The sequence below is a fragment of the Loxodonta africana genome, chromosome 13 (genome assembly GCF_030014295.1).
Source record: "Loxodonta africana isolate mLoxAfr1 chromosome 13, mLoxAfr1.hap2, whole genome shotgun sequence".
NCBI lineage: Eukaryota > Metazoa > Chordata > Mammalia > Proboscidea > Elephantidae > Loxodonta > Loxodonta africana.
The window spans coordinates 41,139,183-41,165,436 of NC_087354.1; the positions used below are offsets into that span (position 1 = coordinate 41,139,183).

At 54.6% G+C, this 26,254-nt stretch overlaps 2 protein-coding genes across 2 annotated transcripts; both read right to left on the bottom strand.

Moving 5' to 3' along the window:
• Positions 1–2,030: 2,030 nt before the first annotated feature.
• CPLX3 (complexin 3) lies at positions 2,031–7,200 on the bottom strand. Its single transcript, XM_003413823.4, has 3 exons — positions 7,037–7,200; positions 5,493–5,580; positions 2,031–3,301 (listed from the first exon to the last, which is right to left on the bottom strand). The coding sequence occupies exons 1-3, from the start codon at positions 7,198–7,200 to the stop codon at positions 3,083–3,085; spliced, it is 471 nt and encodes a 156-aa protein (XP_003413871.1). The 3' UTR covers positions 2,031–3,082.
• A 714-nt stretch (positions 7,201–7,914) lies between these two features.
• LMAN1L (lectin, mannose binding 1 like) lies at positions 7,915–23,792 on the bottom strand. The gene is made up of 14 exons (XM_064267272.1): positions 20,153–23,792; positions 17,434–17,588; positions 17,198–17,306; positions 17,054–17,111; positions 15,447–15,546; positions 14,934–15,054; positions 14,046–14,101; positions 13,265–13,397; positions 12,829–12,980; positions 11,851–11,909; positions 11,367–11,450; positions 10,410–10,533; positions 9,443–9,570; positions 7,915–8,437 (listed from the first exon to the last, which is right to left on the bottom strand). The coding sequence occupies exons 1-14, from the start codon at positions 20,325–20,327 to the stop codon at positions 8,308–8,310; spliced, it is 1,584 nt and encodes a 527-aa protein (XP_064123342.1). The 5' UTR covers positions 20,328–23,792; the 3' UTR covers positions 7,915–8,307.
• Between the last annotated feature and the right edge of the window lie 2,462 nt (positions 23,793–26,254).

Here is a 26,254-nt window from a genome sequence, read left to right on the forward strand (position 1 = left end):
CTCCTCCTTGCGGGGCAGCTGGCCTCAGGAAAGTCACTTGCTTTCTCTGCAGTGCCCCCTCCCTCTGGGAACCAGGCCTGAGCTGGCCTTGGGTGGGTGAGGACAGGAGAAGGGGGCTGGAGGTTCCTTGGATGGGGCTGGGCTGGACAACAGTCCTCCAGAAATCCCCTGTAAGGGAGCCAGAGGCCCTGAGGGTAGGGACGGGGAAACAGGCCAGGCCATCCTTGCCCCCGAAAAGAGTGTGTGTGGGGTGGGATCCTAGGGCGTCTCTCACCTTTAGTCAACATTTACTGCATCTTCAGACTGCCTGCAAGGGAGAGAAGGAAGAAGGAACGTGGAAGGAAGAACCGGAGGGAGCAAGAAAGGAGAGGGTCTGGGGAGGTAAATGCCTTGTTCCAAACTACTTCTGTGCCCTAATGGTAGGGTTTTAGGCACTGTGGAAAGGGAAGTTTTGGTGGCTAGTGGCTTTCTACAAGGTCCTTGCATCACACCAGGGGAGTGTAAGTGGCTAGATAAACCATGAGTAGAAGCAGGAGGGAAGAGAGTAGCAGTGGACATAGAAGGCTTAGGAATGTGAGCAGGTGCAGAGAGGGCTCTCCTTTGGCCAGGTCAGCCCCCAGTGGGAGCAAGGGTGCAGTCCTAAGCCAGGAATGAGGCAGAGAATGTGGGGACTCAGAAGAGAGGAACACAGATGGACAGAAACACACTGAGTAGAAGAAAGAGGGGGTATCGCTGGAGGGAGACAGGGCGAGGCCAGCAAGCCCAGGAACCTGCCCCTGCCCTCTCTTGCGCATTTCTGCCAGGCCCCAGGGCTGCCTCCTTCTTCCACAAAGCCTCCTCCACTCCATTCCAGGGATGGTGCACATAGGTCAGGGGCTTCTTGGGGTTCTCCTCCTGCTCCCTGACCCCAGGCCCTAGCTGGCCAGATTTTGTGAGTGTTCAGTGAGTACAAGCTCCCCCAGTCTCCTCACTGCCCCTCTCCCCTGCCCTGCAAACCACTGAGAGGGAAGGAGTCTGTCTGCTCCGATTAGGCAGAAGGCCCCTGGAGGGTGGATTGCTGACGTGGGCCTCGCTGCTGATGCTACTGAGGGGGTCTACAGCTCCCCCGCCCTCTTACCAGCCTGAGGCCCTGACTCGGGTCTCCTCCAGCTCCAGGAAAGTCAGGAGGCCTTTTTTTGTTGGTGGCCACCAGGCCCTTCCCAGGCAGCCTAGGAGCAGCTCAGAGGCCAGGCCTTTCCCCAGGCTGCTCAGGAGAGCGAGGCCCAGCTGACAGCCCAGCTGACAGCCGAGTAGCACTGCCCCAACCCTGGGCCTGTGTCTCTCCCTGCCTTCCCCTCCTCATCCCCTCTCTCCCTCTCCCCACCCCTCTCCACATTACCTACTAGATAGGTTTTCTGTTCCTCATTCTTAGTTTACAAAGCAGGCCGAGTGGAAAGTTTGCCCTTGAAACCAAACCTTCAGATGGCTGTTCCTGCCTTTAAATTTTGGCTGCCTTCCCCACAGGCCTAGGCCTCAGTAGCAGGCTAGGGGCCCAGACCCTAAGTGGGTGCACCTGTAGTCAGCCTTCTTCCTGCGGGCCCTGGGATGGCCTGGATTCTCCAACAGGTGAGCAGGATGAGATTTCTTCCTTGATTTTACAGAGGGAAAGCAGAGGCCCAGAGAGGGAAAGGGACCTGTTCAAAGTCAAATAACAGTGCCAAGGCTGGAACACAGTTGCTCTGCCTTCTTTTTTTACCTCAAGGTGGGAAGGTTCTGGACACAGCTACGGTTGCATGAATCCTCCTGTGGGTTCAGGTAATGCCCCAGAGGCCCCACCTCCCCCAGGTGCATCCCTAGCCAGCTAGCTGACTGCCACATCCTCCTCAAGGCCCAGACCCATTTCATGAGCTTCAGGCTGGGCCTCATGTGCTCAGTCAGGGCAGAGACCCCACCCTCCCCCAGGTCGCTGAGAAGGTAGAGTTTGAACATCTTATAGGGGCTGGCACCGGAAGGGGGTCCCACAGGAAACACTCCATACCTAGCTTCGGGTTTCTCCTCTCTCCTATGAAGCTGTGGGTGAGGAGGCAGAGGACACCCCTCCAAGCATAGGGTTGGGGGGTTGTGAACCCCAAAACTCCCGGAGGTCAGTAAGAAGTGGGAAGATAAGCACATCGTTTGAAGTTTTTATTTTTCATTGAGCTGGGAGAGGAGACTCCAGCTATGGAATCCAGAGAGAGAGCTACAGGAACAGAATAGAACTGGCTGGGCCCTAGGCCCAAAGAAGGCCTGGAGCAACCGGGGCTGCTGTTCAGTGCCAGTTTCATCCCTGGCACTCTGCCCCTCACACAGCATCGCTCAGCTCCCAAGAGCCAGAGCCCACAGTGGAGGCACTGGCAGCCCAGCGATGCCTGAGCTGTGGATGCAGCTGCTACCCTGCCGGAGAAAGGAGGGGTGTGGGGTTGGCTCCACGGGCTCAGAAGGCCAAGCTAGAAGGAGTCTTAGAAATCACCTAGTCCATCCCCAATTTACAGATGATGAAATGAGGCCCAGAAAGAGCAGTGGCTTTCAAGGTCAGGAAAGGTGAAGTTTGGAACTCAGAACTCCCGTCTGTTGAGGTCTGTGTCTACCCAAAGCCACCTCTGAGTGTATCTGAGTGTCATGTCTAGAGGGGCTGGGCATCCAGGGGTACTGCCCCATGGGTGTGTCTATGTGTGTGTGTGCAAGGATGCGTCTATAGCTTAGGCCTCTGCTTATGCCAGGGTTTTTTTTCTCTCTGTGTGTCTTTCTCTGGGTGGTTGTATGTGCAGGAATTTGAGGCCACAGTCAGAGAGGAATGGGCCTATTCCTACAACCTTGGGAGGCCTCCCCAGGTTGAGTGAGTGGGGTCCTGGGGGGTACAGTGAGGAATGGGGACTCTGGTCCCAGTGGAGAGGGAGAGACCAGAAGGCAAGCCTGGGGCAGGGATGAGAAGGGTCCTGGGGCTAATGTGGGGCTGGGGAAACAAAGCCCAATGGGGTTTGGGTCCCTGGGATTTGAGACATGCTCTTAGCCCTCATGTAGGCCCACCCCTTCAGTCACCCAGTGGATAACCCTGGGGAAGTGGTCACATGATGTGGCACTTCTCTGCTGACTGCTTAAGGTCTCCCAATGTGGTCTGGGCCTTGTCCTTGAGTGAGCCAAGGTCCAAGCCAGGGAGGCTGCCCAGCTGCCCGAGGACTGAGGCCTTCTCCTCCTCTGTGTCCTCCTCAATCATCTTGGCCAGCTCCCGGGGCAACTCCACATCTCCACCTGCCATCTGGATCTGGCTCTCATCTGTCTCGTTCTGAAGGGAAGACGGGAGGGGCATGAGGTGGGGTGGAAGTTTGTGAGCACCCAGTGTTGGGGGGTAGGGAGGAGGCCTGGACCGCGTCCCAGGGCCCTGGATTCTTGATCTGCATGTTCCAGTGAGCTCACCTCCCACCTCCACATTCCAGGATCCAGCATTTGATACTTAAACATGGAAACCTTGTACTTTTATACCTTGCACTTTTATACCGCCTTCCTTCACTCTGAGATGCTGAAGGACTAGCATAGTGAGTAAAGACAAAATGAAAATACCTGTAAGTCACTGTCACAGTCATCTGTGCCACATGCTGACTATTCACCCTTAACTATACTGCAGGGGTCCTGGTGGCACAGTGATTAAGAGCTTGCTGCTAACTGAAAAAGGTTGGTAATTTGAACCCACCCAGTGGCTCCATGGGAGAAAGACCTGGTGATCTGCTCCTGTAAGGATTAAACCAAAAACCCATTGCCATAGAGTCAATTCTGACTCATAGCAACCCTATAGGACAGAGTAGAACTGCCCCATATGGTTTCCAAGGAGCTGCTTGTGGATTCGAACTGCAGACCTTCTGGTTAGCACACCTTTTGGTTAGTAACCACTGCACCACCAGGGAACCCTATGGGGCAGTTCTACTCTGTCACGTGGGATCACTATGAATCAAAAATTGACTTGACAGCACCTAACAACAACAGCATTCTGCAGGAAGAAGCAATAATAGTGATGGGTACCATTTATTGAACACCTATTATTATATGTCTGATATTGAGCTGGGTATTTTTAATTCACATAGTAATCCTGTGAGGTAGGTATTATCTCTATTTATATATAGGAAATAGGGGCTCAGATAATTTAAGTAAATAATTTGTCCAAGGTTTCACAACTAGGAATTAGGGGAGCTAGCTTTAAACTCATATCATTGATTTCAACATCTATGCTCTCTTTTCATGGCAGGGCACCTACTGACGGTTGTTCTGTTTTCTTGTCCCTGGAGGGTGGGGTGTAATGGGGCTTTCCACTCTATGTCCTACTCAGTTGGATCCAAGTCTTCTCTTTTCTACTGGACTTAGGGTGCCCTGATGGCAGGAGTTGTGTCACTTACATGCTTAGTGCAGGCATTTGAGGAGTGACTCCGTTCCTAGCTGGGTATAACTCGGTAACGTTCCAGAAAGGAAGGCTTTCTGGACCAGTTTCCCTTTGAGAGACTTCCAAAAAGACTGGTGCCCTGGGGGGAGACAGAGGCAGCCAGGGGCTCAGTAAACATTTGTTGAATGAATGAATGTGATGTTCACATATCTGATCTTCCAATTCAAGTAGAAACTTCTGTTTCCCCTCAGAGTCTAGCACAGTTCTGGGCACACAGGTAATGCTCTGGAAGTTGCTGTGCCTCAGTTTCCCTCCTGAGACAATGGGAGAGGAACACTTACAAGCCTGTCTGATGCCACAGTGCCTAGGAAGCATAGAGGCCAGAGTCTCCTGACACATCCTCCCTGGCTGCTTGGCGAACCAAGGAGGTACTTTGCTCTCTGCAGGCAGACCCCATACCCTGAGAAGCAGCTTGTGGACCTGGAGCAAACGCAGGTTCAGTATGCAGAGGGGTCAGCTCCTATTCCAGCTTCACCATTCCCTGGCTGAATGAATTTAGTCAAGTCCCTTAATCTCACTGAGCCTCACTTTCCTCACTTGTTGCTGTGGGTGATATCTACCTGGCCATGTTATGGGGGGAGGGGTTAGGTGAGGGTGCGAAGGTCAAATGCCTGGCATTCAGAAGGTGCTGCCTTCTCTCCCCCACCCTGCTCTCCTTGTGTGTTCAGAAACCTCCACTGCACTCACTCCTGGGGTAAAATCTATTGTCTTCTGCCTCCCCCACAGACCCTGGCCCCCTGGCCTTCATCTGCCCAGGCCTGGCCAGGGAGGGTGGAGGAGAGAGGGGCCTGGCCTGCCTCCAGACACACAAACCCATTGGGCTGTGGAGGCTTCCCCTGGCATCAAGCTATGGTCTGGCACCTGGCAGGCCCTGGTTAACCTTGGGTGAGTGAATGAGGGAAAACGAAAGAATGAGTGAGAGAAGGAAGGGTTGAACCCAATACCCCGGGAGACTTACAGGCTGAAAAATGCAGCCCCCAGAGTGGGGCAAAGTCCCCACCCCAGGGCTCAGGACCTCAGGCCCTGCAGCCCTGGGCCTGCTTACCTTGGGCAGTTGGTATTTGTCTCGGAAGTGGCTCCTCAGCGTGGCACGCTCTGCTTTCCTGTGAGCGAACTGAGCATCCCGCTCCATCCTGCGGGGGCACGGGGAGGGGGTGTGAAGTCATCGCCAGGGCAGCGAGAAGGGGCAGGGTCTGCAAGGAAGTGGGGGAGGAGGTCTTCGTGTCCTGACCGTGGGCAGAATCCCTCCCTCCGGTGGGCCAGCGGGTCAGGAGGGGGCTCCTCCCTGGCCTACTGTGATCAGTCTGTGCTGCCTCTACCCCTATCCCAGCGCCCTTTGTGGGCCTCACACCCGCTGCTGGATGGAGCTGGCTGGGTGGGGGATGTCTGTTTATGTAGCTCTCTGCAGATCCTAATATGTGTCCCTCCTGCCCTCCGACTTGGTCTGTTTTTTCTCATCCCTGACAAGCTGTGGAGGGGAAAGTAATCGGGACAGACTTGGTTTGACGTCTGGCTCCACTACCACTTTCAGTATGTTCTTGGGTAAGTCACTTTTCCCTTCTGTAAAATGAGAATAAGATTTCACAACTCACAAGACTGTTATGATTAAGTGAAATAATAATGGCTTACAATTACTGAGGATTTGCCAAGTGCCAGACATTGTGCTAAGTGCTTTACGTTCCTTAAGTCATTTAATCCTCATAACAAATATATAAAATATGTAATATGGACTTCCTTCATGGTACAAATGGTTAACAAGTTTGTCTGCTAACCGAAAGTTTGGAGTTCAAATCCACCCAGAGGCACCTCGGAAGAAAGGCTTGGTGATTTACTCAAGAAAAATCAGCTATCGAAAACTCTGTGGAGCACTCTTCTACTCTGAAGCACAGGGGGTTTTCATGAGTCAGAGTCACTCGATGGCAACTGTTTTTTCTTTTTAATTTAAATTTATTATTAAATTAAAAAAAATATGACTACCATCCTCATCTTACAGAAGAGGAAACTGAGGCACAGAAAAATTAAGTAACTTACCTAAAGTCATCCAGCTAATAAGAAGCAAAGCCAGGATTTGAACCCAAGCAGCCTAGCTCCAGTGTCCAGCCCCTAACTCACTCTGACTGCTTCTCTGTCCCAGCACAGCCAGCACACAAGTAGGCTTAATGTCTATGAGTATCCCCATCTCAGGATCTGCCTTGGTTACTCTAAGTGCCTCTCAGCAGAACCTTTTTTCTCAGAACTCCAGGCTCAGAGGAGCCCCAGTTGGAAGACCCAGGCGGCTAGAACCAGAGGGGATTAAAGGATTACTTGTTTCATCAGAAATGCACGTGTCCCCCCCCCTCCTTACCCCGGCCCCTGTCGCCTCTGCCCCTGCCCCCACTCCCTCAGGGACCCATTGTGAAACTGGGGCAGGGTCTTTGGTTTGAGATGGGATTGGCGCTGGGGGCAACCTAGAGGGTACGTCCCAGTCTCTCATCCTCTTATTGAGTCTAGGAAAAGAGGGGAGGGGGGCTCGGGGCCTGAGGCTGGCCTGGGGGCGGGCCAGGAGGCTGTGGAGGAGTGTTGTTGGAGCCGGGAAGGAGCCTCACTTACTTCTCTTCTACCAGTTGCTTCTGATACTCCTCGTACTCCTCTTTGCTCATGCCCTGCGCTTCGGCCGCCGACTTTTCCCCGTCCCCCTTGTCCTCGCCGCCCCCCAGACTCCCGGTGAGGTTCTTCAGCTGGCCGCCCACCATGGTCTTCACCATGAACGCCATGGTCGTCGCCGCGCCGGGCACCGAGCACGTCCGCACCTACTTCAGCACTAGGTCTCTCGGACAGCTCCCGCCGCCGGCCGGCGCCCTTGCTCTGCTCCGCCCTCTGCCCACCCTGCCCCCTCCCCTCCCGGACCCGCCCCCACCTCCACAAACCCCTCCTTATGGGGGCGGGGGGCATGCACGGGGCTGAGAAGGCTGGACCACGTGTCGGCTCCCTACTCCCGCCTTCGCCACATGCCTCCTTTAACGCCGAGCTCCGCTGGGCACTGATGACAGCGGATTAGGGCCTGTGGAGGTGTGGTCGCTCCCCAGGGAAAGGGGCTGCGCTAATACGCGCCTAAAACCCTGCTTCCTATCCTCCTCCCTCTTCCTCCTCTCTCAGGTCCAAGATAGCCAGGATATTACCTGGGAGATCCCAATAGCAGCAAGGGGAGAAGGACCCAGCCCTGGACACTTCCCCACTCTTTCCCCCAATCTGCTGCCCCCACAGCTGTCTAAAGAGCTCGGCTCTGGGAAAGGGGGGAGACCTGAGAACGATAATCCCAATTATGGTTCCATGAGTTGCACCTTCAGGCTTCCCCCCCCTCCCCATATGCCTGCCCTGCTGACCCCTGGAGCTGCAGGGGGAGTGGGGAGGGAGAGGGCTGCTCATGGTGTTCCTGGCTGTGCCAGGAAGGGCGCTGGAAGATACACCACCCTCATTTCTGGGTGAATTTAGGGACAATTTTGTACAACTGTGACCCCTCCTCCCTCCACTGCCCAGTCCCTCCATACTCCAGGGTTAAAGGACTGTAGAATGTCTGGTCTCCTGGAAGTCAGATGAGCCCTTGGCCTCCTTTCCAGCTACCTGCCCAAAGGAAGCAGAAGCCTTCAGAGAGATTAAGGTGAAGCCAAAAGGTAAATGAACATATCAAAGCACAGGGAGAGGGAAATCTACCTTTAATAAGGTGGGAGTGCCCCAAAAGCTAAGGTGCAGGTAGGAGCTAGGTACCCAGAGGGAGAGGAGTAGAGGGCACTTCGAAGGCACAACTGGCTAAGTCCTCCACCCCCCAGACACCATCTGCTCCCCAGTGAGAAGTGGGCATCTCTCCTGGGCTCTGCAGTTGGTCATGCATGCATGCTGGGGGAGAGGGGCTGCCTCCGCTGGACTCCCAGAGCCCTGGGGATGCATGGTGCACGGTGCAGAGGAAGGCTGTTGATGGACAAACAGTCCTGAAAGCTCTTGTCCAGCTCTTGCCTGCTGTCAGGGAAAGGAGATGAAGGTTACTTGGGCCTCTCCCTTCTGGCATTTGAGGATAAGCCTCCCACACTTGTCTCCACATACTCACTGCACAACAGCCTCCCCTGCAGTGGGATTTTCTGTGGTTCCATTGGCCTGCCACATCACACCCATACGACCCCCGCCCCCCCCCACATTCAGGTTGCTGCTCTAGCTTTATTGTCTGCCTCACTTGGAAGGCCATTCCCTCTCCTTCTCTGCCTTCAATGCTCAGCACACTTCACCCCTCCTCCAGGACCATCCCAGCCCACACTGCTTCTTCTGGTTTTGAAATTCCATCAACAAGGACTGCCAGTCTCATTTCTGACGCCTATAGCACATCCCACACCTCTATATGTTCCATTCATTCAACAAACATTCACCAAGCTAAAATGGTTATCTCCCCCACCTTTTTAATTCTCTTTGCCCAATTTCACAAACTGGTCCCACATTTGCTCCAAGAATACTGAACTTGCCACTTTTTCTCCAAAACGTTATGCTTTTTTCACGCTTCCATGCCTTTTTTCATGCCCTTGCCTCTGCATGGGTGCCTTTATCTGCCTTGTCAGGCTGGAGAACTCCTAGCTACCCTAATGACCCGTATCAAATCTCTCTTCCAGGTCGATTCCCTGATCTCCCCAAGCTGGGCCAACTGCTTTTTCCTGCACTCCTACAGCCCTTGAGCTTCCTGCCATCGTGGCACTGATCACATAGGGTGTGACTGCTGGTTACTTGTCAGTTTCTCCAACTAGAGAGTGAACTCTGTGAGAGCAGGGCCCGGATGGGGTCAGGGCTGTGCAGGTGGCCAGTCATGCCTATTGAAAGAATTGGTCTAGCCTGGGCTCTGCTCCTTGCCAGCTGGTGAACAGGGCAGGTCCTCCCTGGGCCTCAGTGCCCTCTCTCTCAAATGGGAATGGCTACAGCCCTGCCCAGAACCAGAGATGCAGAGAAGGTGTAGAAAGTACTGACCGTGGGAAGGCCCACCTGAAGTGCACGTAGCTGAAGAAGCCTACGGTCTGGATGATGAGGAAGAACAGAAAGATGCCTGACCGAAGGCATGAGGAAGCCCCTGGGGGCTGGCCTGATGGACGAGGGCCCTTGGATGACGCTTTCTGAAAGGGAAGAGTCTAAGATTCCAAGCTCAACTTCTTAGCCAGCAGTGGGGAGAGGACCTGGAATCTGGGCCATGTGTGGGCTGTGTCTCCCTCCCCCAGGCTTGAGGCTGCTGGCTCTCATCCAGGGAACTTGGAGAGGGCAGAGTAAAAAGCTGCTTCCTCCTGCCTGGCTCCCATGGCTCCATCTGTGGGGACAGCTGGGAAGGCCTGGGGCCTGGGATCATCTGGGGGCCTAAGGCTCCAGAGATGAGAGAAAGGGGTAGCGAACAAAAGGCAGGATGAAGGTGAGGGCAAGGGAAAGAGCAAGATGGGGTAGGGGCAGAGGGAAGAGCTGGCATCACCACTGAGCTCAAAAAAAGAAAAAAACCAAACTCATTGCTGTTGAGTTGATTCCAACCCATAGCGACCCTATAGGACAGAGTAGAACTGCCTCATAGCGTTTTGAAGGAGTGGCTGGTGGATTCAAACTGCCAACCTTTTGGTTAGCAGCCAAGTTTTTAATCACTCTGCTACCAGGGCTCCAATCTGCGTACAGCCCACCCTATTTCCCTTCTGGTCATTGAAGTCATTGGACCAAGTAATCTCCCAGGGTCCTGCTGACACTGAGAGTCTGAACCTGGGACTCTACAGAGAACAGAGAGATAATGGAATCTGTATCCCTGTGTGTACGTACATATGCACACACAGACCCAGACACAGGCATGCCTTGCCAGGGGTCCCTGGAAGGGGAGGGCAAAAGGCAGGAGGTGCTTGGGGCTGAAAAGTGCTAGAAGAAGAGTGGCTGAGCCCAGGCCTCAAGAATGGGGTCCCTATGCTATCCCCTACTTCCCTCTCACCACTGGGCCCCGAAGGTCCTTCTGTAGGAGGCTTAGGATCTGGTCCAGCTCCGAGAAGTGATGCTCGGTGCCCACAGGCAGGTAGAAGACCTGAGCTTTTGAGGCCATTTGGGCAGCTGCAGCCCTGGGGGCGGGGGCAAGGAAGATGATTCATTAGTCCTCTGGCTGCACTCCAATGACCTAAACATTGCCCACAGTCTGCAAGGGAAGCACATGTGTGGGAACAGGCTCCATCCATAGGGCCCCTTCTCAGGGACTAGTCTTTTCACCCTAAACCTTCTCATTGAATCCTGGGACACCTTCAGCTCAGAGAAAGTTTTCCTTAAAGTTGCCTGTCTCAACCCCAAGCTTCCCTGGGTTCTGCTTCCATCCCCAGACCCTAAGGGACTTAGCTCTACTCCCTCAACCCTTACACCACCCCCAGGCACCTAGATGTGTGTGTGGTGGTTGGGTGGGGACAGGGTGGGCTCCAGCCACAGCATCTAGCCTAAAGCCTCCTTCCCCCCGTCACAAAGGGACCCCCTGTCCCTAGGGCTCTGTGGGTAGTTCCAGAAGCCTGGGCTAGAGTGGGATGCTGGGAGGCTGGAAGGGAGCAAAGAAAGTCCAGGGCTGCCTCCGTCTACTGGACATGATCTTGGTTTTCTTCCCTCCAAGAACCCCCATCAAAATGTCCCCTCCTCCCAGGAACTGTCACTAAAGAAAGGCTCAGATTTTCCACCCTAAGGGTGGGAATGTCTGATGGGGGTCTTCATAAGGGGCTCCTCCCAAAGAGACTTGCTTTTGAACGAAGACTTTCAAAACCTTTAACTTGATTGAGTTAAATTCAGGTTGACTCAACAAACCTAACTGTACCCTCAGCCCCTCCCTTGGTACTCAGGAAATCATGAAGGGATAAAGGGCCAATGGGGAGACAAGTTTCCTCTCCTCCAGAACCCCTTCTTCGCCCTGTGCCCTTACCTCATCTCTTGCAGGTCCTGGAGCAGAGTCTGCTGCCCACAGAGCAGGGTGCTGACCTTGGCAGAGTCCTGCAGGAGAGCCAGCCTCTTCTCTAGGGCCCAGGGCCCAGCCCCTCTTTCCTTCCCCAGCGACATTACAGCCCTCTTCCTAATAGGGAGCCTTACCAGAATACCGGGGCCCTGCCCACCTTGGGCTTATTGAGTTTATCTGACCCACATCCACCTGGCCTTCTGGATTTCTCCTCCTTGCAAACCCCCTCCCTGAGGATGGCCATTGCCCGCTTCCCCCTTGACCCGCGCGCGCGCTCGCGCGCACACACACACACACACACACACAATGTCCACTCCTGGGCTTTCTCAAAACTCCTCCCCTTTCCAGAAGTGGCTTTGCCCCCTGAAGCAGGCAGAAGCCCCAGAGTGTGGCCCATACCGGGAGTCAGTGCTTCTCAACTCCCAGTGCTTGGGCCTCTGTCCTGCTGGGTGACCCAGAGGGGTAGCTGCCTCTTTCTGGGGAGGATGGAATCTGGCAGGAGGGCACCCAGGGCTTGGAGACAGAATCAGAGAGACCTGGCCTTGGAGTACGGCCCCCTCCTCCCTTCCCCACTCCAGCAGCCCAGCCTAAGCTGCTTTGGCCTGAGCACACAAGATTAAAACCTCGAGCTGTCAGAGCCCAGCAAAGCCCAGGAGAGCTACTGGTGTCCGGCATCTAACACCTTGGCTGAGGTCATGCTCAGGCCTCCAGGCTGCGTGTGTCATGGAGCATGACTCCCTGGAAGAGGACTGGGGATGGCAGCGGAGATGAAATGAGGATTCTGGTGCATCGGAGCATTAAACGAGCCATATGCAAATCACATGTGAAGCTCCATGCAAAGTAGCACCCAGCCTATTTCTGTCAGGAGCCCTGATGGCGCAGTGGTTAAAGCTCTCGGCTGTTAACCAAAAGATCGGTGGTTTGAGCCCACCAGCTGCTTCTTGGGAGAAATATGTGGCAGTCTGCTTCTGTAAAGATTACAGACTTGGAAACCCTATGGGGCAGTTCTACTCTATCCTGTGGGGTTGCTATGAGTTGGCATCAACTCAATGGCAGTGAGTTTTGACTATATTTGTCCTTTGGAGCCCTGGTGGTGCAGTGGTTAAGAGCTCAGCTGCTAACCAAAAGTTAGAATCCATAGATGAGTCCAGATACCCAGGGTCTCCTTTCTCTACCCCAGCTGCAGTGCTTTGTAGGGATTTGCTGTGCAGAGATGCCTCCTGCCCACCCCCTTGCTTGTCAGTCCACCCCATCCTGCGACCGGCAGCTTTTCTGTCTAGTCTTCCTGTTCTTCCACACCCTGGGGAGACTAGCTCCTGAGTGTCATGCTTGCTCCTCTTTCTGGAAGGAAGGAGACTGCTGGTGCCCTCAAATCCAGTGCTGCCTCCCTAGGCCTATGGTGGGGGCTTTCGATGACCAAGGGGTCACTCACCCAGCCTCCCCCAGGTCTGGTCCCACCTAAGGACTCCGCCTGCTTCTTCCATTGCCTCTCAGCCTGGTCCAGCTGCTCAGAGAGGTCCTGGAGAGCCCGTAGGGTCTGAATGTGTCTACCCAGAGTCTCCTCCAGGTCAAAGTGCTTTTCCCCTGTGGGTGTGGCAGAGCTGGGACAGGCAGTCTTCGGGGTGGGGCAATGGGTGTATATTTGGGGGCTTCTTGGAGATGGGGACCGGAGAGCCATGGCTCCTGCCACCAAGCCCCTCACCTGGACAGATGTGTCTGGGTGGTGGGATGGGAATAGGATGGATACCTGGGCCCCAGGTCCTGCTCAGATATGGCCCTCTCAGGCCTCCAGCCCTGCACTGGTTAACGGATACTCTTTTAAGGGAGGAGGATCCTGGGACGCTGAAATGGGCATCCTGGATCCCTACCCCATTCCTGGGCTTCAGAGTCTGGCTTCAAAATTATGTCTTCCCTGGTGCCCAGCGCCAGCCTTTCCTGCAGCCGTTCCAGCTGCCTCGCCAGGCGGAGCTGCTCCATTTCTAGGAAGGGCCGGGGGGGAGCCTGGAGGATGAAGACAAAAACTCAGGCCAAAACTTATGGGAGCAAGAGGAGCCTTCTCACAGGTCTCCCCACAAGCCCAGTCCTTTTCTCTGACCACACATTGACCCCAGCCAGGGAAAACACCTGATTTTCACCCACAGCCCAGCCACAGGCCCTGCAGATTCCAGCTCTCTGATCCCCACACCCTTCCCTGCCCACTGCAGTCCAGACCCCAATACACTCGCTCAGGCTTCAGGCTTTGTCCCTGCTGTTCCTTTGCTCAGCTAGCTCCTGCAGCACCTCCAACTCGACTCCAAGCAGCCTTCCCTGCTCCCCTGGCTGGATTAGGACCCTCTTCTGTGGCCCCTCAGCCTCCTGCACCTTTCCACATCCAGCCCTGATCACTGTGGGCTGTAACGTGACAGTCTGTACCCAGCCAGCCAGAGAGGTCCTTGTGGACAGAGCCTGGCTCTGGTACCTCTGTCCCGCAGCACTGCCCAGCACAAGGCTGGACCTGAGCAGAACTCAGAATATGGGTGGGGATAATAGATGCACCGGCAGGTCTGAGAGCACCCTGGCCTGAGCAGGCAGGGCTGAGAGGGACGGAAGGGTCCTGGGGCTGGCTCTCCCCCAGGCCTCCCTCAGGAGCGGGCCTGGGGCTGACATCACCTCTGGTCCTGGCTCCCTCAGACTGAAGGTCAGGAAGGACAGGACATCATGGTCATCTGGAGTGGGGGGCAGAGAAGGGGACATAAGACTCCTCCTCCCGCAGCCCACTCACGCAACCTTCACCCCAGGCCCCTTCATATCTCAGGGAGATGAGAGATCAGGGTAACCTCAGGCAGCTTCGTAAGCCTTGTCTTGCTCATTTCTCAGGGAAGTTGCAAGGAGCCAGACAAGCAGATGGGTGGGCTGTGAGGGCTGACCCCCACACACAGCCAGAGGTGGCCCCCTAGTGAGTGGGAAAACTGGACAATCACTTAACATCCTGGGCTAGAGCCGTGGCAGCAGACCCAGCGACACCCTCACCCCCAGAGCACGGCTACTCCTGGCAGAAGCAACCACACAACAGCCACCTTCCCAGCATGACTCTGACCATGTAACTCTTTTCTGCAGAAGCCTTCCATGCCTCCCCATTGCCCAAATTAAAAGACCGAAGTCCTGACATTCCAGGACTGCCACCTCTGGCTGCAGCCTGCTTTCGGACAGTGGGCCTCCATGGGCTCTCCATTGGATCACATTCCTCAGATCCCTTTCCCCAAATATCTCTTTTCCATCTGCCCTTCTGTCCCTCCCAGCTCCCAGCTAGGGGCACTTATGGGGCCAACACTGGCGTAAAAGCTTCTAGCGTTTTATCTCATTTCATACTTTCAACAATCCTGCAAGGAAGACGTGACCTCTCCAGCAATGGTAACAGAGTCCCAGAGAGGGTTTGTGGTTTGCCCTGGTCACAGTGAGGAGTGGCTAGGTCCACACCCAGTGCTCCCTAGAAGGTGTGCTTAGGGTGATTCATGAGGCACCACCCCTCTGCTCTTACCTGCCCTGCAGGGCCCTCACCTGCCAGGGTGCTGGTGGCTGCTGAGATGCCAAAGAAACCTCCAGGGGCCAAAAGCAAGGGCCCCACATCGACACAGACCACATCTGGATCACTGGGAGTGAGACCACTGTTCAAGGATACCTGAGGGTGTAGAGAGAGTGAGCCCCTCGGAGACAGAGTGCCCTCCTCTCCCCTGACCCCAGCATGAGGGATGGTCCCCACTTCTGACTTCCTGCTCCCCTGGCCCTAAAGGAGAGCAGGCACCACAGAACCTGGTATCAGAATGGCATGGAGGGGCCTGCACACAGGGCCCCATGTCAGCCGTCTCAGGTATGTGCTGTGCGTGAGTGTGAGGATTCCGTGTACAGGTAGCGGATCCCATGAGGGCATTGACCCTATGTGGTGTGGAGACTCACATGTGTGCCAGGGGCCCCATGTGGCGTCACAGGCACATGTCTACCAAGGTCATAGGCACACACACACCATAACTCTGTCCCTTGGAGGCCCTGTAATCTGCCCTCCCTGTGACTCACACGCAGCCTCTGCCCCCAGTAGGTGATCCGTGCTCTGAAGGGGTATGGCCGGTTCCGGAAGTCCCGGTGGCAGGAGCCCAGCACCCGGCTGGCTCCATCCCTGTGGACACTCAGAATCCAATTGGGCCCAAGGCCTGGCCAGCAGGGGTGGGCCCAGAGGCCACTTGGCTCAGACCTGCAATGCCACTCTTTTCCCCACTGGGTGACCTGGTACAGAACATACCTCCTGTTATCTAGCTTGAGTCTCCCCTGCTGTAGTGTGTTCCCTTAGCAGAAGAAAGAACAGGAAAGCAAGCCCTGGCTGTTAGAGTCAGGGGACTTGGAGTTTAAAGATGAAGAAGGGCGCAGGGGCCTCCTTGTGGCCCTTCCCCAGGGGACAGAAGCCTGGATCAATGGTAGTGGCAGCTTCCCCCTCAATTCCCCCAGGCCTACCACCTCATCCCACTGTCTTACTCTTCCCTCTAACTCTAAGTCCCCCTGTGCCTCTGGGGTGGGCCTTTTCTTCCCTCTCCCTTCTGCCAAGGGCTCAGACTGCAGCAGGACACACGAAGGCCAAACAATGTGAGGCATGGCCAAGGATAACACAGCCAGTCCACCTCGCCATGGCGCCAGTGCAGTAGGCTCTGGGTATTTGGGAGAAGAGTGTTGGGTTGAGAGGTCCTGAGGTTTTCGGGGCCCACAAGACACACCAAAGCACCTGTCACTGCCACCCTCAGCCAAGAGGGAGGCCACGCAGAGCTGGCGGAAAAGCCAGCTCCAGAGCAGCCACCTGGGTTTGCACTCCTAGCTGTGTGACCTTGGGCAGGATACCTCAGCTGCCCAAACCCCAGCTTCCCCATCTTTAAAATGAGAATAATAATCACAGCTACCTCATCATGTTGTTCTGAGGGTTAAATTAACTAAGACAATGGGCATGAAGTGCTCGCTCTGCCTGGCACACTTCAGCTCGGCTCCATAAATGTTAGCAATTATTCTGATTGTTACGAGCTGAGGGATGTTTGCTGAGAGACACTGACAAACTGGCCCAGCTACTGAGGATGGGAAGCCACGTCATCCGAGAGAAAGGGAAGAAGCAGCAGGCAGTCTGCAGGGCAAGGGCACCGCCCCTCCACAGGCAAGTCTGGGCCCGTCTCAGCTCTGCACACAGCTGTGTGACCTCGGGCAAGCCACTTGACCTCTCTGGGCCTCGATGTCCTCATCTGCAAATAGGCACTAATAATCCCCATTTATCAAGGGTGTTGGGGATGAGATGAGCTAGTGGGAGTGAAATGACAGCCTCGGTCATTTCACTCACTCTTTTTTTTTTTTTTTTCTGACCTGGGGCTTCTGGGCCTGAATGAATTGAGGACTCAGTGGGGCAATTCCAGAGAAAAGCAAGTAAACTCAGGTCCTGGGGCCCCAGAAGCTCAGCTAAGACCAAACTGGGGGGGCCCTGGAGGGAGGAGGAGCATTAGCTCAGAGCAGGTGAGGTGGCAAGGACCTCGGCCTCCAGAGGGTTCAGCTCCCTGTCTGGTTCTAGGGCAGGGGCACAGGTGGGGTGGTCAGGTAATTGCTGAACCCCTCCCAGCCCAGGTGCAGGGGTGGGGGTCAGTCCAGACAGGTCTTACCCAAGCGGCTCATAGGTGGTGTGCCCGTCACTGGCCAGCACATGGATGGCAGGGCTGTTCTGTGTGGGAGGTGACAGCACCCTGAGCCATGGGCACAGGAGGAGGGGAGAGGGCATGGGTGGGTGGGTAGGAGACCACTACTCCCCTGGGTACCCTCAGCCGAGGAGTCGAATAAGACCCCGATGCCATCCCACGAGGCCAGCCCCTCCAGCACAGAGCCTCCTTGGCCCCTGCCCTGGGTGTACCACATGGCCTGCGGGTATCCAGCCCAGCAGCTCAGGGTCCCTGCAGAACCCTGGACCCCAGGGCCTGCCTGAGTGGGAGTCATCATCCACCCCCCTGACTTGCCCCTCTGCTGGGCCTTGATGGGGGCCACTCACCATGCCCTGGGCTCCCCGGCGCCCGAGCCCAGACACCCTCATCTGCATCTCCACTTCCCAGGCGGAGAAGGGGACAGAGGCCCTGCTCCACACGGCACCACTCCTGTTCCGCATGGACGGGGCCAGTCGCACTTCCTCCAGGCCTGGGATGGCATCTGTGGACCGTGGCAGCTCAGGGCCTGGCCCCCCACCCTGGGCCCCCATCATCAGCTCTCAGTGGCCTGGGCTGGGCTGCAGTAGGAGAAGCAGGTAACACCAAGGCCGGCCATTAAATCACAGGCTGGCTGGTCAGACGCAGGGATCCATTGGAGAAATGGGAATGGGAGCCCAGCATAGCTGAGGGGCCTTTGCCAGGGGAGGGCAAGGAGTTGCCAGCCCCACGCTGAGCACTTGACTTGGGTGCTCACTTAATCCTCACCACATGTCTGTGGGGTCCGCTTTTGTGAGACCCTATTTTAGAGATGAGGAAACTGAGTTCAGAAAAGTTAAGGAACAAAGTGGATTGGCACTCAGCTCCATCTGACTCCAAAAGGCCAGCTTTTTCCACATGAGAGATTTATGTCTAACTCTCTCCATTTCTCAGATGAGAAAACGGAGGCCCTGTGAGTGAGCAGGACCTGCCTGAGACCACAGAACACAAGGGAACACTTGATCAGAGAATAGCCAGGTGGTAGCTCAGGACTCCAGGCTGTGGATGCTTAAAGGGATCCTTCAGTGTGGCCAGATGAGGCTGGGGGCTGCCTGGGGGAAGGGACCTAGGGGACATTCCAAGGCAAGGAAAACATGAAAGCAAAGGTATAGGGAGGGGATCAGGCCCCAGGCCTGGGAGGGAGGGGAGAAGAATGGGGCACACTGTGTAAGAACTATCACTGATAGGGTGGGGATAGGAAGGAAGGAGCTCTGTGTGGTAGAAGAGAGCAAAAGAGAGATAAACTGAGGCAGGCTTGCCAGGGATGGGGCAAGGGAAATCAGAGGCCCCACCCCAACTCGTTCCCCACCCCTCCAACCTGCCAGCTTGGAACTTGGCCCAGGGCCCAGGGCCCAGGGCTCTGCCAGGACTTTCCGGAGGCTGCTAATCCAGCCTGTTTGCTCTGCAAAGACCAGTGTAGGGGCAGCTATGTTGAGGCTGTAAGAAAGAAGTCCTGGGACCTCTGGAAGCCACCATTGACTCTAAAGTGACTTGCAGGAGGCAGGGGGTGCCTGACGCCTACCACACTTCTGGATTCAGCCTAGATGCAGATTTTTTGTGGGATTCTCCTCAGACTGTGGGCTCCTGGAATCTAACTCAGCCCTGTGTCCCTGGGGCCCAGATAGGGCTGAGCACAGAGCAGCAGCAGGCAGTGGGAGTTGGATAAAAGAAAGAATGAATACACAGTGAGCATATCACTGGGTGGTTTTGGAGAACGTGCCTCTGCTCCTGCATGTGGTCTATGATGACCCGGACTTGGCAAGGCCCAGAGCAACAAGTGGCAAGGCCTGGCTTGGTGCTGTGAGAAACAGTCTGGTCGTTTGTTTACCTCTTGTGCCTCTTGTGAAGGAAGACTGGGAGAAAGACCCTGCTGAAAGGGCCTATTATCTTCAAGGGGACTCTCGTGGTATTTTATTCTGGTTTCAGTCGGGAATCATGCCATTCCTCCGTGTCTTGTAGACACAGAAATGCATAACTCATCTGCTTTCTCTCTTTGCTTTGCCTGCTTGGAGGCTCTAACCCAAATTTATGGCCCAACACTGGCAGGTAGGCAGACCTCACAGCATATGTTTTGGCAATGAGCCACATTCCTGGACTCATTTCATGCACCCTAAGCCTCATTCTTCTCACTTCTATGCTACACTCCTCTCTATTTTCTAGGTCTTATGAGTCACAAAGCAGACTTGGTGGGGCAGTGGTTAAAGCACTCAACTGCTAACCAAAAGGTCAGTGATTTAAAACTACCAGTGGCTCCATGGGAGAAAGATGTGGCAGCCTGCTTCTGTAGAGCGTTACAGTTTTTGGAAACCCTATGGGGTTGCTATGAGCTGGAATCAACTCAATGGCAGTGGTTTTTTTTTTTTTTTTTTGATAAGTCACAAAATCAGGTAGAAGACAGACTCTTTGTGGGTCTGGGTTTGTAAGGTCTGGAACACAGACATGTGGGCTAAGATGCTCTCGTGCCTGTTTCCACGCCCTGCACACATACAGGGAAGGTCTGGTGCCCTCTCTGGCTAAATGGCTGGATATGAGGATGCCCCCCTCTTGGTGATCCCCAGTTCTCTTGTACAGCCACAGGCCTAACAGGCTGCAGCCAGGAGAGTGGGAGTATGTGCTGATCCAAATTGGCTTGTTTTGTGTGTTTGGGCCTGAGCGTGAGCGTGAGTGTGTATGTGCACGCACATGTGTGTTCACAGGTCCAAGAGGCAGAGGAAGGGGTGGGGGCCCAATGCAAAACAAAAGGAGACAGAAATCCCAGGATAGAGAAGGAGAGAGGCAGAGAGGAGAAACTGAGGCTGGCAGGTGAGGGTGGACACATGGTGGTAGAGCAAGAGACAAGCCTAGGAGGGGTCCTGGTCCATCTGGGTGCTGGGGCTCCAGCACTGCGTGTCCCAGGGCCAGGCCCCACCCTGGGCACAGGCCAGCACTGGCAGGCCCACTCCCCACTAAGTCACAGCCATCCAGAGCTGGTCAGCCCCTCCAGCACTCTGAGCAACTCTGGGCATGGCCATGCCCGCCCCTGCCCCTCACCTCCGTGATGGCTCCAGAAGGGTATTCCAGCCCCAGGCAAAGCCAGCTTTGGTCCTTTGAAGCTGAACTTGTACTCAAACCTGCGCTGAGGAGTGTTGCCTTCCTCAGAGCTGTCGGGGACCAGAAGCAGAAGGAGAAGGCAGAGCAAACGATCTGGACGCCCGGATCCCGGCATCGTGAAAGGATCTGATCTCCAGGGTGGATCTGAAGCTGGGAGGCCAGGGAGGGACTCCTGGGACCTAACCAGGGTGGGAGGAGCAGGGGCTGGGCCAGGAGCAGCGTTTTGGCACTGTCTGTCCCCTCTCTTCACCTCCGCCCAGCACAATATCCTATAGTTCCTTCCAGACCTGACCTCAGGCCCCGCCCCCCACACCTCCAGCCTGGTTTAGGCTGTGCCTTAGCCCTCCCTGTGCCAACCTGAGCGCGGTCTCTGCTCCTGGGCTCAGGCCATTTTTCTACTTTGTCTCCAGCAGCTGTGGGGGTCCCTGGCATGCACAGGGACAGACCCTATCCTTCAGAACCCTGGCCTCACTTCCCTGCTGGGGGACCGGCCTCTCATCCTCCCTCCTTCTCCAAAGATGGATGTTCCAACTGTGTGGCCATCATTTACCCCCCAGCCCTCCCTCTCCTCTCAGCCTGTCCTCCCTGGCGCTTCTCTCCAGCTCTGGTGCTCACCTCTCTCCCATATTCCAATTCGTCCCTCCAAGTAACCTGGTTTCGTTAACAATAAATTACATTAAAAAAAAGAAAGAAATAAGAAAGGGAGTCTTAAGACATGGAACAAATAAATGGACCTTGTTTGGAGTTTAATTTTAACCAACAACTGGTCCCCCCCCCAAAAAAAAAAATTGGGAGACAATAGAGGAAATTAGAGCAGTTGATGTTAAGAAAATATTGTTAAAAATTTGTAGTTCCTGCTAGTACAAACTGTTAAAAAGCTTAGCTGAAAGGTTAGAGATTCTCTGAGTCCACCCAGAGATGCCTCGGAAGGAAGACCTAGTGATCTGCTTCTGGTAGACCAGCTACTGAAAACCCCGTGGAGCACAGTTCTACTCTGATGCATGTGGGGTCACCCTGAGTTGAAGTTGACCTGACAGCAATAGGTTTGGTTAGAGATTTTTAGAGTGATGACGTTACTATGGATGTATTTTAAAAGTCTTTTGTCTTTTGGAGAAATATACTAAGGGTTTATGGGTGAACTGATACACTATCTGCAGTTTGCCTCAGAATATTCCAGGGGTTGGCGGAGTGGGTGGGGTACTGGCCTGGAGTTGACAGCTCTTGAAGTTGGATGGTGGGTATATGGGCATTCATTGTACTGTCCTACCTACTTTCAGATGTTTGATAATTTTTATAATAAAAAGTTTTTCAGAGATAAAAACCAAACCTGTTGCCGTCGAGTCGATTCCGACTCATAGCGACCCTATAGGACAGAGTAGAACTGCCCCGTAGAGTTTCCAAGGGGCGCCTGGTGGATTAGAACAGCCGACCTTTTGCTCAGCAGCTGTAGCACTTACCATAAGACATCTTATATTTCAAATATTTTCATCCAAATGAAGGTTGGTTTTCCAGAGTGACCCATTCAAGAATTTTGGATAACTGAAGTTTACTTCGTAAATTCTCAGAATTCAGGGTTAAAATGAAGTTGTAAGTGAAAATTTCAAAAAATAGCCAAAGAAAAAATTCATGTCTCAACAGTAAGCCCTCAACAACCTGCGCCTGCTCTCCCTCTCACCTTCACAGCTGAACTTGTGGAAAGCGGGTCTCCCTCTCTACTGGCTTCCTCACCTCCCACTCCTGTCTCTCTCCGCCCCCAGCGAAAACTGCTCTAACAGGGCCATTGGTGGTCCCTGTTCTCTGGACCCAGTGGACACTTCTCAACCCAGTTTCTGCAATGTAAACTGCTCTCCACATCCCCCTCACCCTCTCCCAGCTCTGTCCTTGAAACCTCCTGTTCTCTAGGCTCTGAGATCCATCCCCCAACACTCATCTGCTTCTCTTCCAACCCCAGCTGCTCCTCTGGCTGCTCCTTTGCCAGTTGTTCTCCCTCTACTGCTTCTCCCCTCACTCTCCCCATGTTCCCTGGCCAAGCTCGCCCATGCCCATGGTTTCAGGCACCACTGATGTGCCCGTAATTCCCATCTAACTCTCCAGGGGCCATCTCGGCTTGGCCGTCACAAAGGCCCCCAGAATCAACACATGAAACCAATCTCTTCTTCTCCAGCCCTCATCCATTCTCCTTCAGGGCTCTGGTCTCATGGATGGCGCCACCTACCTTATGATTCCAAAGGCTGGAATTCTCCCCAGGCCCCTTCCTGGGCCTCATCCCCCACATCCAACCACCAGCAAGCTCTCAAATTTGCTCTTGATGGTTCTCATGCTCTCCTACCGTTATCTGGTTCCTTATTCTCTCCTAACCTGTTTCCTTGTCTGTAAAATGGGGATGATAACAGTGGTTTGAAGATTCCATGAGATAATATGTGTAAAACGCTTAGAACAGGGCTGGGCAGACACTGAGTGCTCAGTAAAACTTCAGCCTTGCTCATCTTCCTCTCCACCCCGGCTGCTTCCCCAGTCCAGGCCACCATCAAACACCTCTTGCCTACAGCCTCCTCCCTGTCTCCCTGCCTCCACTCTTGAACACTGTCCAGGCCAGAGGGAGCTAACATCTTTCTAAAACACAGGTCTGACTATGTCACTCCCCTGTCCTACCTTCAATTGCTTCTGGTCATCTTCCCAGAAAGTTAACACCTTGCATAATGTCAGCTGGGCTTACAAAGCCAGGTGGGGTCTGGGCCTGGCTTCCTCTACAGCTTTACTTATTCCCAAACCACACCCCTTGGCACCTTAGTCCCAGCCACAAGTAAGCCTCCACAGTTCCCTGCCCTAGCAGGCTGTGGCTGTCATGCCTCACAGCCTTTGCCCAGGCCATGGCCTCCCTTTGCCAAGAACGCCCTCGCACTGTCCCTACCCTCCGCCTGGTGCCTAAGAAGCCGCTCTGGCCCTCCTGTGCCTCAGATTCAGTGGCTCGGCGCCAGCCAGCAGGTAACACCCCACCAGATTTCTGAGCACAAAGTTGAGTCTTGAGTGGGTTCCCCCATCAGTCTGTGAACTCCTTGAGGGTGAGAGCTGTCTTGCTCTTCTGTGTGTGGCCAGTGCCATCGGCCAGCACACAACAGGAGAGAAAAGGGAGAGACGAGATGGGAGAGGGAGAAAGGGATGGGAGCAGTAGTGGGAGCTCTTGCGCCACCAGGTGGAAGGAATTGGAACAGCTCCCTGGCCCTGCACTCCCGCGGGGCCCTGTCAGCTAGACCCTGCCCCTTCACTCCCCTTTGTCTTATACCTGGTCCAATTCTTTGTTGTTACCTGTCTGGCCCCTTTTGTGAGCCCATTGGCCATGGGCACTATTGCAGGTTTCTGAGCCAGGGGTAACAAGGTTCCAAAGTGCTGTGGGCCAGCTTGGATAAAACCCCTGCCCGCCTCTGCATTCAGTGAAGCCAGGTTGGTAGCTGGAAATCAGCCAAGAGGAGAGTATTTACAGCACTAAACTTAGCAGCAAGTGCCCTGACTCCCCAGGCATGATATAAGTCAGAGCGCACTACTGCAGGACCCTCTCCTTCTCTGCAGTTGGGCCAGGATTCCAGAAAGCTCTTTAGGAGGGCTCCACCATCTACTGCTCTCACCCCTCCCCTCTGCCCCTCCTACCCCCACCTCAGTACTCAGGACCCGAAGGCATACCTTCTTCCCCTCAGCAGTCACGTTGGCTGAAGCGTCTGCCTTCTTATGAAAGCTCTCCACACCCTCCTCTAACTTACACCCTGTCTCCTGGGCTTTATAGCTAAATTTCTTAAAAGATTGTCGACCCTCCCACATTGCTCACATCGCCCTCTCACCATGGTATTCTGAATTCTTCCCCAACAACTCAGGTCTCACTGAAATCCTCCTGACCCCCTGTTGCTAAACCCAGCAGGAGACTCTGTCTCCACCTCCCATGCCTTGAAGCACTGGATGATGGTGAGTCCTCCCTCGAGAAACTCTTTCCTTGGCCTCTGTGACACCCACTCTTGGTTTCCTCCTATTCTCGGCTGCTCCGTCAACCTTGCCTGACCGACCTCCTCTTCTTGACCTTTGAATGCCGAGAGTTCCTCCATGCTTGGTCCTGGGTCCTTTTCTCTCCTCCATGTCCTCCCAACATGACTTGTCCTGGCCCATGGCTTCAGTTCAATCCAGACACGGATAGCTCTCAAATTGCTCTCTAGCCCCTGGGTCCCGGCAACTTAACATCTCTTAGCAGTTTCAAAGGCAGACTTAAAACCTGACATGTCCTGAACAGCTCTCATGATGTCCCCTTGCTCAGCAGGCAACCCCTGCCACCAGCCTCCCCAACCTTCCTGCTAAGTCAGAATATCACTATGGTTCCTCTCTCTTCTTCGTACCAAATCCATTACCAAGTTCAGTCAATTTTACCTCTAAATCTCTCTGGATTCCATCTACTTCCCACCATTGTCTCCCACCTGGACAAGTCCTTTCTGGCCATTCCACACCCACTGTGCTCCCTTCAAACTGTCTCCACCAGTACAGGGAGATCATTTTTAAAAATACACACCTAACCCCATCACCCTTCTGCTTAAAACTTGTCACTGGCTCCCCCATGGTTCTGGTTTCATAAAAGCCATATCCTTGCCCTAGCCTTGCCTCTTAGCCCACGCTTTGTGAACATCCTCACTGGTCTCCTCTGAGACCTTGGAGCAAGCTGCCCTCCCTCTAGTCTCATTACTTCTTTCAAGAATGCTGTTACCGCATTACCTCTTATTCATCCTTCTGATGTCAGGTTAAATGCTGCTTCTTCCAGGAAGCCCTCCCTCATCTACAGTAGAGATCAGATTCCCATGTTGTTTCTTTCATAGCACTTATCAGTTTATAATTGTGTGGTTATTTGATTAATGTCTGTCTTCTCAACTGGGAACGCCACAAGGGTCTGTCTTGCTCACTGCTAAACCCCAGTGTTAGCTTATATAGTCAGTATTCACATAGGGACGGAACGGTCTGGTTTTAGAATTAGCCTGCCGTGTGCAGAGGGTGGACTGGAGGAGTTCAGGGAGTGCCTGCACGGGGCTGGGAGGGATAGAATGGCAGCTGGATGGGCACTGGGGTGAGGAAGAGCAGACACAGGCACCCTTCCAAGTCTGGACTCTGGAGTTCAGGCCCAACTGGCTGGGAGTGGAAGGGCAGTGCCCTGGCTGGACATGGACCCCTACCTGCCTGTCTAATAAGCAAGTTACCCCACCAGAGGTTCTGAGAATGTGCTGAGAGAGCCTCAGGATGGGGGAAAAATCCCACGGCTAGTCCTCATTCCCCATCTGTGTCCCCCAAGGTGGGGTGGGGGAAGGTGCCTGGGTGTAGGGCCTCAACCTCCCCTGCTCCACCCTTTTGTATCCTCAGACCCTGGCAAGTCCAGTAAGGAATAGGTGTGCGGATGGCAGCAAGCTGTTACATCTTAGGTGGCACGTAAGATCCACCAGAAACTCAGTCTCCCCTTACCCATCACCCTCCAGAATTAGCAACTCCTCTGGGACATGAGGTGTTTGTCTCCTATGAGGCCCCACTCAGCCCCCAGGCCTCTCACTGTTCTTTCTCACTCTTGAACGGGGGCTTGCTTAGGGCCCATCCTCACCCGGCCAGGCCTAGGCCTCCGCCCCGCACCCTGGTTCCAGCCCTCCTTGAACTGAAGGCTTGAACAGCACAGCAAGAGAGGCAGCTAGAACCCCCAGCCAGCATCCTGTGGACTGGGCCCTGGAGCCTGAGCTGACCCAAGGGCCAGGCCTGGACGGCAGGAGAACGATGAGGGGGGGCAGGTTTACCCACGGGCAGACACAGGACACTCGCTCGTGCAGCTGACACAAAGCGGCGGCTACATCTCCCGGCCGTGCTCCCCACCCGCCCCACGAACAGGGCAAGCACAGCCCCACTCACAGAGACAGGGGGATGAACAAGATGGCACAGTGGGGCGGGCAGGGAAGGGACCGGGCAGGACAGAGGCTCGGCGGAGGAAGCGCCAAGGCTGGGCAGCGGTGTCCTCATGGAGTGGTTTATTACGATTCC

Bases quoted from the DNA above. Each gene is read 5' to 3' on its own strand.
- LMAN1L (XM_064267272.1), bottom strand. From the start codon at position 20,327: ATGCCGGGATCCGGGCGTCCAGATCGTTTGCTCTGCCTTCTCCTTCTG. The intron at 17,307-17,433 runs GTGAGTGGCCCC...GGATACCCGCAG, and splicing joins GCCGGGGAGCCCAGGGCATG to GCCATGTGGTACACCCAGGG. The intron at 15,547-17,053 runs GTAAGACCTGTC...GAGTGTCCACAG, and splicing joins ACCACCTATGAGCCGCTTGG to GGATGGAGCCAGCCGGGTGC.
- CPLX3 (XM_003413823.4), bottom strand. From the start codon at position 7,200: ATGGCGTTCATGGTGAAGACCATGGTGGGCGGCCAGCTGAAGAACCTC. The intron at 5,581-7,036 runs GTAAGTGAGGCT...GTGCCCCCGCAG, and splicing joins AAGCAACTGGTAGAAGAGAA to GATGGAGCGGGATGCTCAGT. The intron at 3,302-5,492 runs GTAAGCAGGCCC...TCTTCCCTTCAG, and splicing joins ACAAATACCAACTGCCCAAG to AACGAGACAGATGAGAGCCA.